Source organism: Pezoporus flaviventris, unplaced genomic scaffold (assembly GCF_033815535.1).
Source record: "Pezoporus flaviventris isolate CSIRO_AGI_PZ_B2104156 unplaced genomic scaffold, CSIRO_AGI_Pfla_v1 ptg000079l, whole genome shotgun sequence".
NCBI classification, from domain to species: domain Eukaryota; kingdom Metazoa; phylum Chordata; class Aves; order Psittaciformes; family Psittacidae; genus Pezoporus; species Pezoporus flaviventris.
In genome coordinates, this window is record NW_026892627.1 from 3,125,620 (window position 1) to 3,144,727 (window position 19,108).

Below are 19,108 nucleotides of genomic sequence, written 5' to 3' on the forward strand. Positions count from 1 at the left end.
ACTTTTTCTACTCCTGCTAAATACTGCTGTGCTCTGTGAATGGATCTGTTGATGAGATTTTTCAGATGGATTAGATGCTAAACAATAATGAAGTAGCATTAAACTGGCATCTTGTAGTTATTTATAACTCCAGCAAATGTTTTTTAATGAAACTACACTTCTCTCATGTATATACTTTAAAGCTAGTGTTAGCACTGTAAGAGCTTAATCCAGTAATCAGAGAAATAAATGGAAAAATTTGGTTTGACCTTAGGAGGAGGTGTAGAAGGCAGGATGAGGTGAAGCCAGGCACAAATGGAGACAGTAATCATACCAGTGTCACACAAAATGAGAAAGATCATCTTGAAGTCTCTGTGTTCCTTCAGTGCTGGCAACGCCTTTCTCACTTCAATCAGAAATTGATTGATTTAACCACAAAGCACTTAACTAGCGCTAATCACAGCTGTAGACTCATCTGTAACAGTGATCACAAGCGGGTGCTTTGGAAGCCACAATAAGCCTGAGGTGATTGAGGTTCTAATCCAAAGTCTATGTGATTCTGTGAAAACTATGGCCATTTTTGTTGTCTAAAGACATTTGCTACTTAAGGTGGTTGACACTTTTAAATAATGTGTTCCTAGATAGTATGAGGAATCAAGCCAGGAGAAAAACTCCCAGCAACAAATCCTTCTTCTGTTGCATGAAGTGCTCATCTGGCTTTAGTGCTTTGAGTGCAATGACTTGACTATGAAAGGTCATCATCTCTGAGACCAGTCACTTCCCTCCCCTTCGCACCATCTCTTGCAGTTATGAGCAGTGACGTAATGTGCAAGAGTGTTTATATTCTCCTTAAGAGTAACAGTCTACTGAAAATAAAACATAGGAAAAAATGCAATCCTACCACTGTCACTTAAGTTCCTGAATAACAATAAGCAAGGAAATAAAATTAATATATTCCTAGGTTGCTCACCAGCTGTAGTTCAGCTTGAACTGAGAGGGATAAGAGGGATTCTGAAAATCACATGTAAAATGCAGGTGGTAGTGGCTAACCATTTCTTGTCCCATCAGGAACAAGCAGCACTTGTTAGTAGTCTGCCTTTTCCCGACAGTCGTTCAGAAGGTGCAGGAACCTTGAGTCTTCAGGTCCGTATACTCTGTACCTACAGAAAATAGACCCCTTGTAATGCAGCACTTGCAGTCACAATATATTAAGAAATACAACAGTGGGCAAATTACCCTGGCCTAGCATTAGACATTTCCACTGCAGATGTCTCCAGCTGAGATAGTCCCAGTAAGTCCTTTACATTCAAGGGAAGATATAGGCACTTTGGGTGAGATTTTCAGTTGACTAAACACAGGCTTGAAGAAACACAGTAGATGCTGAGGGTTTTTCTTCCAGGAATATGGCTGTCCTTACAAAGTGATCCATATGTAAGTCCTGTGTTACATCTTCTGTTCCCATGTAGGTGTCTACAACACTCTGGGGGTCTCATGTGGCATTAAACATAATGGATTCCTACTGATGTGTAATTAACCTGATGTAATTTGGCTGTCTACTTGAGATGAAATTATTATATTGCTGGTGCATTGCTTATATTGACCAAATCTCCAGTGACCATAAAGAGAGCTTCACTATAAAAGTGCAATCCAGGAAAGAAAAACAATATTACTTTAGCTTCAATATATTTGTAGTAAAGGTGAAAGCTGAACCTGGGAGCTTTGCTATTTGCCAGTTTCACAGACCCTGAGCTGTGTTGCTTCAGGTTTTGGTGGCCATGGAATTTGTAAATGAAATAGTGCCCCAATATAATTCTACATCTGAGAACAAAGAATTAGCATAGAGAAACACACATCTCTTGTCACACATACACAAAGAAAAATGGAAGAAGCAAAGGTCTGATTTGTTATTGCTCCCATCTGGAGGGTAAATCTGACATTTCTATCTGCCAATAGCAATTTACTGTGAAGCTGACCTGCAGGGAAAGTTTCTGCATGCTAAATCAACCAGCAAAAGAAATGAACCCCGTGTTGCAACCAAATAAGAAGTTTAATCACAGTCTACATGTCTGGGTGAATAAATAATATATGCAGCTGCAATTTCGATATATTAAACAAAAACCTCCTAAACAGTTCCGTGAAAACAAAATTATTTACCTTTTAGTAAAGAAACTGAATATATTTAAGTGTAGGTTTGTTCTCACTTGAATGACAAAGAACTTTTTATGGCCTACAAGGAAAATTGCTGTGTTGATGATCATCTGGTGATTGTTCTAGCCCAGCTAATATCTTTTTACTGGACCTATGGTCAAATTCACTTGCTGTTGAACCCACATTGCCCCCAAAATTATTCTAAAGAGTACTGTTAATGAGCCCAAGTCAGAAGTTTAGGTATATTACTAGCGGTAGAAATGGTTTTGCTACTTTTAAAGAAACTTCTGGATTTATATTTTACTTACAAATGGTAACCTTCACTAAGTGCTAATGTAGTAAGGGCAATTATGTTCTTAACATTAGCAATATCCTTTCTGGTGGTAAGTATATTTTTATGTTATATGATCACCAAAAGATTCTTATTACAAGAATTCGTATTCAACATTCAGATAGAACAGAAACAAACAGCAATTAAATTTTTTAAGAAAAGAATATTGGATATACTGTGAGGCATGCAGGTGGGTTTTTCAAGCAAAACTATAATTGTTTCTGCTTTCCTCCTCTAGCTTAAAACTGAAATGGGATCGTGTAGCATCTTCCTCTTCATCATCAGATTTTTTATTCTTCCTACAATACATGCTTTTGTTCACAAGAGCATGTTACCAATTTTTTGTGTTCACTGATTTGGCAGGAACTAGAGTAGCTGTCAAGGACAGATTTGGGTGCTGGTGTTGCATCCATTCATTGAATGTCCAGGTTCCTCTTGTCAATGCCTCTGTAGTCATCACCTCAGACCTTTGCAGAGCAGTTCACATACATTAGGAATCTCTAAATCCCTTCTTTACAGTTTGCATGTAGCGCATTCTAGGAGAGGAGGTCTTTGCATGGTGAACATTTTATCACTTTCAAACAGAAGAATTGGTAATTTCAATGTCTTCTCTGTTTTTCAATTTCCAAAGTCCTAAATCAGAGAATCTGGGGTTATTAGAGTGTATTATGTCTCTCAATTGCCTCAATTCATCTGCTGCACCTAGTCAGATGAATTTCCCCCTAAACTGAATTAACGACACTGACAAAAGCTCCCTAGAAAGGAGTTCAAATGAGTGCCTCTGATATTAACAACTGCACAATAGATACTTAAACAGTGTGAGAGGAATTTGTCCCAGAAAGTCAATAGTACAGGAACCATTGCTATTTGCTTTCTGTTTAGAAAGCTGACAATAGTTTTTCACGCTCTGGCCCACTTATCAGAGAGAAAACAGTGATGCTCTATGCCCAATGAAATGTAGTTTTTCAGCTTCTTGTCTCTGCAGAGACACAATGGCTGTATGGAGAGAGACATTGTGTGGAAGGTTCTTCCACATTTGGTGGTTAAATTCAACCTGCGATTGAATGGGATCTATCAGATGCATTTTCCTGGCTGAAGCTAGGAATTTGTACCTGCCCTGCTAAGATTATGTGAACAAAGCAAAGTTATTTAATGGAAGTGCCCATATCTGAGGAGGCCGGAACAAGTTTAAATGGGAGTTTAGAATAAATGGAAGTTCAGGAATAATGGGAATCTGGATTGTCCACCTCACCAAGTTACACTGTATTGGTTTTAATTTGCTTTTGTTTTGGTCCACAAAAAAACCCTAACTTTATTAATAAATTTCTTCAGCCACATTCTCTGTGCAATACTGAGGTCTCTGTAATGAATCTTCATCACTGAAGTCCTTCATACTTTTGTGCCATACTACACTTCACCAGCACTTGACAAATCCTTTGCTTTTTCAAATACCTGTTTTTCTTCTGACAATAGATGTGTTCTAGCTGAGCGTGTATCATCCACTTGAAACCTGTCTCAAGTGCTCCCTAGAAGTTTATCCCTTGCTGCAGTAATTACTGTTTTTCACTTTGACTTAATAATATCTAAAAAACTTCTTTACTGTGAACAGGCTGCAGCATTTCAGATAGATAATATTGAATTTGAAGAATTTCACTCTTGTTCAAGGCTTGGGCAACTTTCAGAATTGGAATATTACTATGGATCTGAGCAGCTTTCAAAAGAATGTTCCATTAATTTACATTCTGCAGTGAAATCAGATTGGTATTTGAATAATTAAAGTTGCTGAATACTATATATCTTTTGTTGACATTAGGAAAGGTGCCCATTGACTCTTAACACTGCTTAGCTCCAGAGATGCAATATTTAGCATATCACTTTTATCATTTTGTTCAAAATAAACCTTAGTTTTTTGGTTTGGGTTTTTGGCTTTGTTTTGTTTTTAGTTTTTTTTTTTTTCCAAAACAAAACATGTTTTTTTTTTCCCCTTCCCTTCCCTTCCCTTCCCTTCCCTTCCCTTCCCTTCCCTTCCCTTTCCCTTTCCCTTTCCCTTTCCCTTTCCCTTTTCTTTTCTTCCCTTCAGCAGCTAAACAAATTCAATCAGTTATTCATGCAGGTCCTAATAACCAATCCATCTGATAAATGCCAAAGCTTTCCTCTGAGATGGGGTAGCTGGGGAAAGCCTAGAGACCTTGTCTATAATTTTGATTCCAACCTTTATCCTTGTCCCGCTCTGGCCACAGTGACAGTAATCCTCTCAGAGACTGCTGGTGCCTGGCCAGTGATTGAAGCAGGAAAGGAGAAAACCATCCAGTCTTCTTTCCCAGCTCACAGAAATGACTGTGATTATAAATAATCTTCTAATTTACAAACAGATCCTTGGAAATGTGACTGTCATGAGCCAAGGAAGGGGCGAGTTCAGACTTAGCCAAGAGGACAAGACATGATTTGGCAGTGGGAGGATCAGGCAGTATAACTTACATTTGTCCTTGCTGCTGTCTCAGTGAGATCTCTGCTGAGCTGTGAGATGCATATGGACCTTCTCCCATCATAGACCAACACCTTTGGCATTTCTCAAAAGCCAAAGAGCTTTGCTGGAATAGATCCCCAGGAGTCCTCTGTTAGACTCCTGTATATGACAGGGAGAGAGGGCTGTAGTTCAGTGGAGAACTAGATCACACAGGCACTGACTTAAATTAAACTTAGCTAGAGGTGTTAAAGATAACAGGAAGGGATTCTACAGGTACATAGCAAGTAAAAAAGCCCCCTCAGGAAGCTCTCGGGAGAACTGGCTACACAGGATTTGGAGAAGGCTGAGGTTCTGAATTACTTCTTTGCCTCGGTCTTCACTGCCAAAGGCTCTGACCAAACCACCCAAGTCTTGGAAGGCAGACACAGGGACTGTGAGAATGAAGACCTTGGGCCCACTGTAGGAGAGGAACTGGTTTGAGACCATCTTAAAAATCTGAACGTGCACAAGTCCATGGGTCCTGATGAGATCCATCCGCGGGTCCTGAAGGAGCTGGCAAATGAAGTTGTGAAGCCGCTGGCCATCATATTTGAGAAATCATGGCAGTCAGGTGAAGTTCCCGATGACTGGAAAAAGCAAAATATAATCCCCATTTTCAAGAAGGGGAAAATGGATGACCCAGGGAACTACAGACCAGTCAGTCTCACCTCTGTGCCTGGCAAAATCTTGGAGCAGATTCTCCTGGATGGCATGCTAAGGCACATGAAAATCAACAAGGTGCTTGGTGACAGCCAGCATGGCTTCACTAAGGGGAAATCCTGCCTGGCCAATTTGGTGGCCTTCTATGATGGGGCTACAGAGCTGATGGACAGGGGTAGAGCAGTTGATGTCATCTACCTGGACTTGTGCAAAGCGTTCGACACTGTCCCACACGACATCCTTGTCTCTAAATTGGAGAGACATCAATTTGATGGATGGACCACTCGGTGGATAAAGAACTGGCTACATGGCCGCACACAAAGAGTTGTGGTCAATGGCTCAGTGTCCGGCTGGAGACCAGTAACGAGTGGTGTCCCTCAGGGGTCGGTGTTGGGACCGGTCTTGTTCAACATCTTCGTTGCTGACATGGACAGTGGGATTGAGTGCGCCCTCAGCAAGTTTGCCGATGACACCAAGCTGCGTGGTTCGGTTGATACTCTGGAGGGAAGGAATGCCATCCAGAGGGACCTTGACACACTTGTGAGGTGGGCTGATGCCACCCTCATGAAGTTTAACCATGCCAAGTGCAAGGTCCTACACCTGGGTCAGAGCAATCCCAGGCACAGTTGCAGGTTGGGCAGAGGAGATTCAGAGCAGCCCTGCAGAGAAGGACTTGGGGGTGTTGGTTGATGAGAAAATGAACATGAGCCAGCAGTGTGCGCTTGCAGCCCAGAAAGCCAACCGTATCCTGGGCTGCATCAAAAGGAGTGTGACCAGCAGGTCGAAGGAGGTGATCCTGCCCCTCTACTCTGCTCTCGTGAGACCTCACCTCTAGTATTTGTGCAGTTCTGGTGTCCTCAACATAAAAAGGACATGGAACTGTTGGAACAAGTCCAGAGAAGGGCCACGAGGATGATCAGGGGACTGGAGCACCTCCCGTATGAAGACAGGCTGAGGAAGTTGGGGCTGTTCAGCCTGGAGAGGAGAAGGCTGCATGGAGACCTCATAGCAGCCTTCCAGTATCTGAAGGGGGTCTATAGGGATGCTGGAGAGGGACTCTTCATTAGGGACTGTAGTGATAGGACAAGGTGTAATGGGTTCAAACTTAAATGGGAAGTTTAGATTGGATATAAGGAAGAAATTCTTTCCTGTTAGGGTGGTGAGGCACTGGAAGGTGTTGCCCAGGGAGGTTGTGAATGCTCCATCCCTGGCAGTGTTCAAGACCAGGTTGAACGAGGCCTTGGGTGAGATGGTTTAGTGTGAGGTGTCCCTGCCCATGGCAGGGGGGTTGGAACTAGATGATCTTAAGGTCCTTTCCAACCCTAACTATTCTATGATTCTATGATTCTATGACTTGACAGGAAATACATGATGCGGTGAAATAAAAAGCTGCACCCAGTCCAAACCAGAAATCACATTACATGCATAAATTTATTACATGTAATAAATTCCTTCATCACTGCAGACTGAAGCCTTATTTCTATCAGATCCCCATATTTTTTAGCTGTGAGCAGATAAGATGCAATTAAATATTATAGCTTCTAACTGTTTTATGCCAAAGAGTTCAGAGTTAATGGTTGATGAGAAACAGGCATTGATTTGGTGTCCCATTGAAGTAAATCTGTAAGGGTTGGGGGATTCAGTTTCTTGGCAACAGTGGCCAACTTAATATTGGGTTCTTGCTGCTGGTTATTTTCCTTCCTCTGTCAAATATGATTCACATGTGGATTCAAGTGAAAAGTGACAATAGGGTGCAAGCAGTTGTCAGGGCATGCCAGAAAAAAAGGGAAAGATATACAAATGAGCTTTAATCTTAGGTGGGAAGAGCATAGGTATTTCTAAGGGGTGAGATTCAGTCAGTCGTCTGATGATCAGGGATGGAGTCTAAGAGAGAGTTCATCACCAAGCACTGTAAACAGGGACTTAATGCCATATACATGCACTATAAGGGGGGACCAAAACTCTTGCCTTCTCTGGTCTTTGACTGCAAGGCCAATTTAGTTCTCCGAATAGTCTTCCAATATATATAGCAGTCTCCCAATACCTAAAGGGGGAATATCAGAAAGCTGGAGAGGGACTTCTGACAAAGGCAGGTAAGGATAGGACAAGAGAGAACAGCTTTAACCTGACAGAGGGGAGATTCAGATTAGATACTAGGAGCAAGTTCCTGAGTGTGAGGGTGATGAGGCCCTGGCACAGGTTGCCCAGAGAAGCTGTGGCTACCCCATCCCTGTCAGTGTTCAAGGCCAGGTTGAACAGGACTTGAAGAGACATGGTCTAGTGGAAGGTGTCCCGGCCCATGGCAGGGGGTTGGAACTGTATGATTTTTAAGGTCCCTTCCAACCTAAGCTATTCTATGATTCTTTGAATACCGCTATCTGGGAAATGGCTATTTTGAGATAACATGTCAACTTTCCTGGCTTTGCTTATATGATCCAACAAAACATTAAATGTGCAGGGAATTATACCAGTACAAATGATTCCTCTGCAAGTACGTGCTGACATAAGAGGTTTTAAGGCTCTCAAAATGTATGGTATTACAGCAGTGGTGCAGTGCCTAGGCTCTTTGTGCCACACTCCCTTGTTAGAGTCTTTCTGGACTTAGTCTGAGGGCAGACGGACTCTTTCTGTGGATTGCATTGAGTCACAGTTCAAACTTTACATCCCTAGTGGGAGGGAGGGAATGCAACTGGTTGCATGTGGAGTAAAGATAATTTAACCATTAAATTTGATTTACTACATGGGAAATTGCTTAAATGTCATGATCATCACGGAAGTCCTTGTCCTGGCATTTTGCCATGGAAACCACATGGGATCAAAGGGAAAGAATGCCATTGGCTGTATTTAATCGTGGCTCTTTCTGATGGAGAATTATGTTTTGTAGTCATGAAAAGCCACTTCACCAATGAACTTACACAAAGAAGCTCTAAAAGCCAAACTCAGAAATTTCCAGATACATGTGATAGCATTTTCTATCAAATTCAAAATAACAGTGAGTGTCTAAGAAGAGCAATGCTTTTCTTATTGTAAACCAGGAAGGATGGCTCTTGCACGGAGAACACATAGCAAGGGTCAAAGATGGTTGGGTTGATCTTTGCCTCAGACTTCTTAGGGAGTTAAGATTGGGCTGGACAGGGTACTGGGACATCTAGTCTAGGTGATGCTTTGCCTAGAAAGGTTGGACCAGATGATCCTTGAAGTCCCTTCCAACCTGGTATTCTGTTCTATGTTACATGAATATATATATACATGAATACGTATGTACACAAATATATGGACATGAATATATATGTGTATGTACCCACAAATATAGGAATCATTTAACATCTCTTGATCCTGGCAAAGGAACCATACTGTTGCATTATTATTACCTCCATGCATGAGTCTTACCTCTGAACGACATTCACCTAGCTCATGCAATGGTGTTGCCTTCTTTACAGTGGATTTGGGGATGCTGGGGCTGGTACTGATTCTTCTGCTGGTACAGATGAACTCAAAGAAGGTCTCCCGTTTTAAGAGTGATTTGGTCTATCTGGCTAACCTTACAAAATCTGAGATCATTATGTCCAGCTCTAGGAAACTGCCTTACCATCTCACTACCTCCTTCTTAGCCTTTCCTTTGTGTCTTCTTCAGGACTGGTAAAGATAAACTATATAAAATTTAAAAAGACATTAAAGTTATATATCAGGAGTAACAGACACAATGTCTTCATGATGGTTTTATTGCTTGTTTTCAGCAGTTTCAACCACCTCTGAAGCAAGGAGATGAACCAAATACAAAGAAAAAAATAGCCAATTCATTGCATATGTACAGATTCAGAACCAAATAAATAGCATTGGTCAAAAGGCCATGAAACAGAAGACAGACATTTCACCTGTGCTGAGCAAGTAGGCCTGTTCTCACTGGCATGAAGAATACATCACAAGCACCTAGGTAAATAAAAGTCCACAGAGACAGTGATTCTCTGTTCACAGCCAGTTTTTCTCACTCTTTGCTGTCAAAGCCTATATACAGGAGGGCAGAGCAGAGGTGCTTAGTTTGACTGAGAGGAGTCAGTTGGCACCAGCTACTGAACAACAGCTTGAGGTGTTTGAAACAGAGTATGAAAAATGCACCTTTGAATTCAAAAGTGCCTTTTTGAACTTATCATTGTCAAAGTATCAAAATTTTTTTAATTTTTTTTTAATATGCTATAGATTTCCTCTATATACAAATTTACAATATCCACAAAACCAGGGTATAAAACACTAGTGCTCTGCTGATGCCAATTCACATGTCCTAAAGGCATGGCCCTCAGAACCCAAATGGGTGTTGTTTCCCGTACAGACCTGTCACGTAGTTTCCAGCCACGTTTGTCTTCTTCCATGTGATTTCACAGTATGTTAGAAATAACCAGGATTTCAAACCCAGAGTTCTTCAGTATATAGTGCAATACCATGTAAGCAAACAAGGAGTTAGGATGTTCGGGCAGTATGAGACGGAAGAGACAGTCCACGGGCCTGGAAAACTCCTAATTCTTACAAGCCATTGTTTACAACTATACAGGTCTCCAGGGGAAATAACAAGATCAGTCATTGTAATTATATCTCATCAGACTGGTATGTAAATGCTGGGTTTGGAGGTGGGGTGAAAAGTTGACTGACTGAAAGACAATGGATTGAAATCCATGATTTTGGGACATCTGACTCCACATACCAGTCTGGGTCTTAATTATTTTCCATATTACAACATTTTCTTTTCAGAATGATAGCAGCAGAGTCATTCCAGATTGACATGGGTATATGAGGTCAAGAGTTTGGTCTCCTGCTCTTCGAGTGCTGTCTACAATCAAGAAGCATATGGTCCTTGCCCCCATGAGCATCGGTGTGTGAAAAGTGCAAAGTTGCTTTGCAAGTCAGGGAGCTTAGGACCACAGTCCTCATCTCCAAGACTACGGCACATTCATTGGTACAGGGATGCCTCAGGAGGAAGCACAGGGCTGTGCCTGGGCTGTTCCAACACCCCAGTCAAGATCCTTTCTTCAGCTGAATGCCCCACTTGAAAGCAGAGGGGCTGGGATGTGGCGGGGTGGAAACATGTTTTACATTGGCTTTGGTGTTAAATCTAGGTTCATCTTCCAGAGATCATCCCTGGCAGTGTTCAAGGTCAGGCTGGACGGAGCTTTGAGCAACCTGGTCCAGTGGAAGGTGTCCCTGCCCATGGCAGGGTGGTTGGAACTAGATGAGCTTTATGGTCCTTGCCAACTTACACCGTTCTGTGATTCTATGATTAAACATTGCTTCTCAGCCTCCTTGCTTCTGACCCAACATGTATTTCCACAGGCCATTTATCAAACCAAGTTGAACTTGTGCAGACAATAAAATAAACTTCTTAAAGACACATATTGGCATTCTGAAGTTTGAGAGATTCACTTTTAGTCTGAAAACCTGTCAGGTTTTTCTTAGTTTAAACGCTAGGGTGAAGGTGGAAGGAATGGAGACAAAATAACCTCAGCAAAGCCCTTTAATCCTTGCTATAGAGCCAAGTGATGTTCACTCCTGAGCTTTCTTTCTGCTTTTTAAAACCGGCAGTCTTCTGATAATCAGCAGGTGCATCTCTCCCTAGAAAGCTGAGATTTGGTCTTAGTCCATTTGCTTGCATAGCCCTGTGACACAGACACCATGCTGCCTCTTTTTGCTTCTGAACTGAACAGGAACCGAGTGGGATATTAAGAAAGAAATAAATCTGCTGATTAGTTAATGTAAAAAGCATTTTTTCTCCATTAACACCATCCTTGAAAAAAACAAAACTGTTTCCTAGGCAAAAGAAATGGAAAAAAAAAAAAAAAAAAATATTCATGCGTTTTCTCTCCTGGGCTTTTTTTTTGATAAACTGCCATAATGATGCATATAGATTTCTGTTTTAAAAAATAGTTTCAACTTAATGCCCTGAAATTCTGCAATAGCCCAGAGTTTCTTTACTGCTCTTTTTTAAACGCTAAATGTGGTCACATTCTTATTTCTTTTTGCTTATGAAAGGGCCACAGAGCAATATATATCCCTGCTGAATAGAAATATCTATAGCCTAATGTTAGCATTGAATCCTGTACCTCTAGACTTTGTGACAATAATTTGGTTTTTATATTTTCTTTGTTCCATACTTATTACTAAATGTTTAATAGTTTAATAACTGAAACATATAGTGACTAATTAACAGGAGGGGTTTGATCTCTCACTGGTATAAAAAAGAAGTAAACACTTCCAGGCTGAAGATACAGGAATTATTCTGACAGTAAATTCCAGTTTAATGCTGATGTACCTCAGGAGTCAGTGTCATGAACTGATTTTGGTGCATGTGGATCAGAATGTAGCCTGATTTCTCTAAGAAGTTTGGGAGTCCAAATTACTGATCCTCAAACATACCTAAAAGCCTGTCACATCTAGCTATGCCTCTTAATCTTCTTTTGTAACAAATTAATGCAGATACCTTCACTGGAGTCATTCCTGTCTTATACCAGAGTTAAAGGGGTCAGGCTGGTGCTTTGTGAGGAGCATTGGCAGTCTTGAGCACTGCATTGTGTATTCTGTGTGAGTTCAGGACAATGCAGCCTGGATTGCTGTTTGGGGCTGCAGTGAAGTCTCTGAACTCTATTTTGTTATTGAGTTGGAGGGAAAACAGAGGAAAGGAGGACCCCAGCATATGAAATCTCTCACCCAATCTAAGAAGGATGTGGACCTGTTGGGGCAAGTCTAGAGGAGGCCACCAAGATCCTCTGAGGGCTGGAGCACCTCTGCTCTGGAGACAGGCTGAGAGAGCTGGGGCTGTTCAGCTGGGAGATTGCTCTGGGGAGACCTTAGAGCAGCTTCCGGTGCCTAAAGGGGCCGGCAAGAAAGCAGGAGAGGGGCTTTTGACAAGGGCAGACATCCCCCCATTTGACAAGTGGGAATGGCTTTAAACTGACAGAGGGGAGATTTAGATTAGATACTAGAAACAAGTTCCTGACTGTGATGGTGAGGCCCTGGCCTAGGTTGCCCAGAGAAGCTGTCGCTGCCCCATCCCTGGCAGTGTTCAAGGCCAGGTTGGATGGGGCTTGGAGCAACCTGGTCTAGTGGAAGGTGTCCCTGCCCTTGGCAGGGGGTTGGAACTGGATGACCTTAAAAGGTCCCTTCCAACCTAAACCACTCTATGATTCATTCTATGATTAGTTATTGGGCCAAATTCCAGCACTATGGCAGTTAAAAGACACCCTGATCTGAATGCCATCATTCACTTGATTGTTCATATATCCCCTGAGTGAAAAGCTCTGATTTAACCAATGACTCCTCTGTTCTCTTGAAATATGAGGCCAACACAGCTGGGCTGGCAGCTCTGCACTGCCTGCATCACTAGTATTGCCATGCCTGTCATAGCAGGTATATTCAGCACATTAATTTCTCAAATACCCTTGACAGCATAATGATGTGTCTGGATGTTCAGTGATGAAATAATTGCACGTAGGATGCCTTGGGGCACTGTTCCTGGCATGCTTATGTAGTCAACATTTTTTTGAAGGAGCCCCTCAATTTAGAACACATCCTATCTTCAGGCTCCAGTGCAGAATAGCCTGATGTCAAACCTCATGGGCTGCAGAAGGCCCTGTGGCATGGGTGAATAACCTTTGGAATTTTTTCCTGTCGTGTTTCTGAAAGGCAAGCCCCTTCTTTCTGCCTTTGGCCTATGGTTGATGCTGGCACAGGTTAGCATAGGGCTGAAACTGAAGAGAAGCTGTAAATACAAAGCAGAAGTTCATCCTGAAAATGTTGTAAGCACAGGGAGAGAAAAAAGAAGGTGAAGAGCAGAATGCACAATGTGTCGCACTGCTCAGGGCTCACAGACATGGACCTTCTAACCCAGCAAGGCTGCCTAAAAAAAATGGGTTTCACTCACATCTCACAAAGGAGGCTGCTGGCAATGCTGCATCACTTATGCTCAACAGGTCTGTACTCAGACTCTTCCTCTGGTTGTCTGGTACCTGGGATCCAAGTTCACATCTTAGGCACCTCACTGGATGCATTAACAAGATTGGGCAGGGCTCCTGTGCAGCTCACCAATTCTGTTGGGCATAAACAGCTACCATGATAGATAAAGAGTGCAAATGACTTTGCAGCCTGATCAATCAAATCTTTCATAGACTGTCACTGCTTCCAAAATCTGAACCACTGAGAGGAAGCATTTTACATGTACAGAAACACTCAGAAGCTTCCTTGCAGCTAGCAATTCACCCAGTGAAATGTAGCACTATGTCAAATCCTTGCTTTGAACCAGGCACAGAAGAACCTCCAGCATCTTTTGTCTGAGTCCTAATCGACGTCTAAAAGCACACACCACAGCAGCACTAGCACCAAACACAGAGAGGGTCCTCTGAGAACCTCATGGAGATTTCAATGGGTACCTTGTTCCTGGGGTGTCAGGGCATAAGGGCTTCAATGCAAACAATATGGGGAAACTTTAAGCATTCTCTTGGTTCCTCTGGAATTAGAGATCTGCAAAAAGAGGATTTTGATGATCCTATGGTACATCCATACTGGATTCTAACTGCTGATACAGTTTCAGTAACATAGCCATAACCAAGATGGCTTGCATCTGACTAGCCTGGGGTCTCACCAGCTTTTTAATTCCAGGATCATCAAGACCATAACGACTATCTTCAGAGTATCTACCAATCCTTTTAGGCTGAGGGCTGGGTAGCCACAGACACAGTGTGGCAGAATCTGATCTAGCTCACTGAAAACTTATGACTGCTGTGTTTACCCTTCACAGCAGTTGTATTGTAGTTTCTCATGCCCCTTACTGACTTCAGCCCTCTACTCAATTCTCAGTACCACATGTGGAGAAATACTTTGGAAGCATCAAACTCAGACAGCAACAGGTACAGCTCTAGGGAGGATTATGGTATGGCATAACTGCCCCATCAGAACTGAGAAAGGACCTGGATGTCCAAGCCTGAAACTCTCCTCCTGGGCTCAGTGTGTTTTGTTGGCAGTGAATCACAGATGATTAAGGCAAGCAAAACAAACCTCAAACCCACCAAGGTTAAGATGCTTCCCATCAGTGAATTACCTTTCATTATGAAGAAAAAGAATTTCAGGTGCTGTTAGCATGAGTTGAGACCTCTAAACCCTGAAAGAGGAACGTATATGCATCGGTGACCCAGATTCTCCTTCACAAGGACATGTTACAGAAGGATGACAACCCAATTAATAAGCATACACAAGAGCTGGGCAGGGATTTCCCACCCTCAGTGTAAAACTGGTGCGAGCCTCTTTGATGCAGTTGGATGGGACTCAAACATGGGCATCCACATCTGTGTCATCTATCTTCTGACTGGGTTCGGGACTGTGGGGATTGTCTCAAATGCAATACATGGGAGTGCAAGGGGCATCTGGTGCCCAGTAAGCCACCAGCCTGGCATATCGTCTTGACACCTCTCCTTTGCCCCTCCACCAAGAAAAGAAAAATTAAAAAATTACTGTTCCCTTGGTTTTAACAGGATCTATGTGCATTCTTCAAATAGGGATTGCCCCTATAGGGACATTAATAGGCCTCCAGAAAAGAGGCAAAATACACATGCACATCTTAAAGATCTAACAATGCCTTCATCACAGGAAGAAAGCTCCCCTCAAAAGGCAAAGAAGAAATCAATTTAATAGCTCCTTCACTCCTTCCTGACTCCCGGAGTGCCCGTTATGCGCTGAGACAAACTTGCTTTGATGAAAGCAATTTTGTTTGCTGCTGTGAAGCTAATATTTTCATCTGGAGAGTGGCAGGTCTTATTCAATTAAGGATTACAGGGTTCTACATCTCCCTTCCCTGGCAGTGTGTGCTAAGTAAGTGCAAACGAATTACAGACCAATTGTTTTCCCCTGATCCCTGGGTGTGCTAATGCACCAAGATCTATGGGTGAACTTCAAAAGAACGAAAAATGCAGCCATGCTCTCCTTTTGGCATCTGTACCTGGATTTTATACATGCAAATTGAGTTATCTCTTCATTGAAAACAACCAAACAAAACACGATGTCATGAATGTAGTGCAAAGAAGGGCATTCATGCTGCTCCTTCTCAGCGACCTGATTTTTCCAGAGGGCACCCACGGGTGCTTAGAGAGCTTTTGCTAAGAAGGATGATGGGCAAACACACACTGCAGCACTGTGGCATTCTCCCAGGGTCTTTCCTGGTGCTGCATCTTAATCTTCACATATGTACAATGCAGAGGCAAGCACTGTGCACTGGCCTCTTCCCTTCCTGCTCATGTTCCTCTTGTCCCTACTCCTCATGTCCCTGACTCATTCTCCGGTACCTTATCGCCACTTCTTATCAATAGAACTTTTGGCACATTCATATGTTTGGCTTCCCAACACCCCTTCCCCCCCCCCCCCCCCCCCTTGCCTCTTCTTGCCTCCTTCTCTCCTGTACTGGCTCATTTTCTAAAAAGTGCAATTTATCTGTTTCAGAGATGCCAGTTCTGGTAAAGCCACCAAGGACTCAGTCTCTCCCCTCCCTTATCACCCATACTTCATTGTTTATGACACTTCAGGATCTCCCAGGCTCTCCTCAAGTGACTGGGACCTCTACTTGTAGTTATCAACCCCTGAGGGCTTGAAACTTAAGAGTGAAAGGTCTGAAAAGAGAGAGAGGAAAAGTATTTCTCTCCCTCCTGGCTGGTCTGAGCTTGTTCTGGATGCCAGTGGCTCTTCCAGTTTTGTGTCCTCTGTTGGCTCATGCGGAGCATGTCAATTCACAGGGATTTGTCATCATATCACAATTTCTGGGGGATTCTTCTGTCTTTCAGTTTGTCACTTGGATGCTTAGTTCTTGGAGAGGCTCTCCCTATCACACCAGAGAGAATTCGGCCTGGAAGCCAGAGCACCGGCGTGTCTTTGGTGAGCACTTGGTCAGCATGGAGATCTGGGTGCTGAAGTTGGTACCGTTGCTGCCTAGGGAGGGGTGGTGATACTTCATGTCTGAACCCAGGAACCGCTCCAGATGCCACCTCCGCCACTTTCGCTTGAGCTCAGCTTGGACCTAGGTGGTGGAAAGGCAATGAAGTCAGCAGAGGGGAGCATTTTGTATTGCTCTGGCATGATTGTGTGAGCAGCCGTGAGCAACCCACCTATGGAGGGGCCAAGAATTATTTTATAAAGGTCACTAAACTCAACGTGGCCAGAACTTTCAGACACGTAGAAGAGAGGTGACACTCCAGACAGCATCTGGAATCATAAATCTGAGCTTCAGCAGAAAGGTGAGCATAAGGAATTTCATATGTGATCCAGTGAAGGTACCAGACTATTTGACTTTAATGGCAACATACACTATACTTTGTGAATACAATTCCTTTTTTCATTGCCCTGTTTTTGTCCAAATACAAATGATTTAGTTATAGATTGCTTGTAAAGCTGTCCATTCAACTGTGCTTTTTTTATATAAGCTACTTGTTCCTGTTCAGGGAGTTTGCAGACGTCATCTGTTTGACACTGTTCAGATTCAAATCCTGAACAAATCTGACCAGCATCCCTGTCCCCTCTTGCAGCCTTCCAGTTCAAACTTATAGATAACAGTTTGAATCAGATAAACCAGCTGTGTATGAGGGTCTGTGGGATCAGCAAGCACAGGAACAGTACAATACCAGCATGCAAACCCCAGAACTGGAAATGTGGGAAAGGCAAGATCAATGCCTGTGAGGTAGAAACATGTTTACCTGGCACTTGTCTGTGCCTAACAAGTCATGTCAATGCCTGTATTGGTTTTGGATCATTCATAAGTTTGCGTGGTACTGCCCTGCTCTGCTCAGGCTTACTGGCAATGGTCTCTGCTGGAGCTGGGCTATCTGCCTGCATGCCACTGTGCAATGTGCACATGGCATCAGTGTGGCTGAAAGCAGCATCAGAGCTATAAGAGAGCACTTTGTGATTCTGGACACCCTTCCTCTCCATAGGAAGCTGGAGCACAAACCCAGATCACAGCTTCTTATTTCTTGCCCTTGATCAGTTTATTTAGCTGAAAGTGCTCCAGCTGACAGCAGCTTCAAGTTTTTAGCTACTCACACCTACTTAGTAGCCTTAGATACAAGTTTAATCAGTCTCTGCTGAATTTCTTATGGACAGATGGAGCATGGTACAAAAATATCACTGCACTAATGAGCCTTCACGTTGGCAGTGGGCCTGATTCTGTGGAGGATTCATTGAGGTACTGAACATAAATACAACTTAAAAGATGACTTTTAGCCTTCCCTGCTGAAGTGGTCCTTTTGAATCAGGGTTTATGCATGGTCATATGGGAGTTCTGCTTATGCTATCTCATGAGTAAATGACAGACTCAGCAGCAGCAACCCTACTGTGCACACAAAAGTCTTGATATGTTTATTAGTTGTGCTGGAAACTGACAGGCAAATGGCTGAGTTGTTTTTTTCTGGAGGCAGTGGTTTGACTTGGATGCTTCCTCCCAGTATGGTAACATCAGGAATGGGACACTTCTTAATTCGTTCTCCACTATCATTCAATTTGTCTTATCTGCAAACATAACCACACAACACTGTTGCTCTTACCTCCCCGTTGAGAAAACAGTACAGAACAGCCACCACAAATCCCTAGGGAAAAGGAGAGAACAGGCTTTTAGCACCTCTCAAACTCACTGCAGCCTTGGAAAAAGGGCATGCTGCTGGGGGACATTAGAAACCACTTGATTGCACTAGATTGGTTAAGGTACCTTGCAACAGATGTATGTATGGATGTCAGTTCAAAGATTGCTCCTGACTGGTGTTTAAAGCAATCCACAGTCCGCTCAGCTTAAAGAGGGGCACTTGGTCATTCAAACTGGGGCATTAGAGGCAAAAGGATGGGATACTAGACCTAGCTTTCCTGCTTGGTCTTGTCAGCTGAAATTCAGGAGATCTAAACATGCTCACTACTACATCACCAAGGTCAGAATGATCTTTGACATGATATAGTGCTAAAATTCCTTTCCGTCTCCCTTGCAGTAACACTTCAGTTTTAAAAATGGCAGATTTCCCTGAAAAAAAAATAAACTTATCTCTAGACCTTATGGTTGCCAATACTAAAGACAAGGAGTGAGTGTAGATCCATTTGTGTCTCACAGGAGAGATGCTGGAGGTGAAGTGACGATGATGTAGTTGGGGATGTTAACTCATTCACTAGTGCAAAAAGCATGTCACTGACACATGTATGGTACACAGTGACAGACACATCCTGCTGCGGGCTGTGAGAGAGCAAAGTGATTGGAGCTGATTAACAGATGAATGCAATGGGACAAAATACGTAAAGAAGTGCTTCTTTTCATGCAACAACAGGTTAACAGCCCAGCCCTGGAACTGACTGAAGTGAAGCATGCAGGGGGGTCTAAGAAGCAAACTTCATCAAGGCTTATAGAGATTAATGTGGAGGACAGCACCATTGCCCATCCTCACAGGAATCCTGCCTCCTATGCCAGTGAACTGGAATCCTGCTTAAGC

General features: G+C 42.9%; 1 protein-coding gene across 1 annotated transcript in view; it reads right to left on the reverse strand.

Moving 5' to 3' along the window:
• Positions 1–15,577: 15,577 nt before the first annotated feature.
• The window catches only part of VIPR1 (vasoactive intestinal peptide receptor 1), a 104,138-nt gene continuing 100,607 nt past the window's right edge, over positions 15,578–19,108 (reverse strand). The window contains exons 12-13 of the mRNA XM_061474415.1: positions 18,185–18,226; positions 15,578–16,665 (exon numbers count right to left, since the gene is read on the reverse strand). Coding sequence (XP_061330399.1) covers positions 16,474–16,665; positions 18,185–18,226 — 234 coding nt within the window. The 3' untranslated portion in view covers positions 15,578–16,473. The remainder of the gene's footprint in view (positions 16,666–18,184; positions 18,227–19,108) is intronic.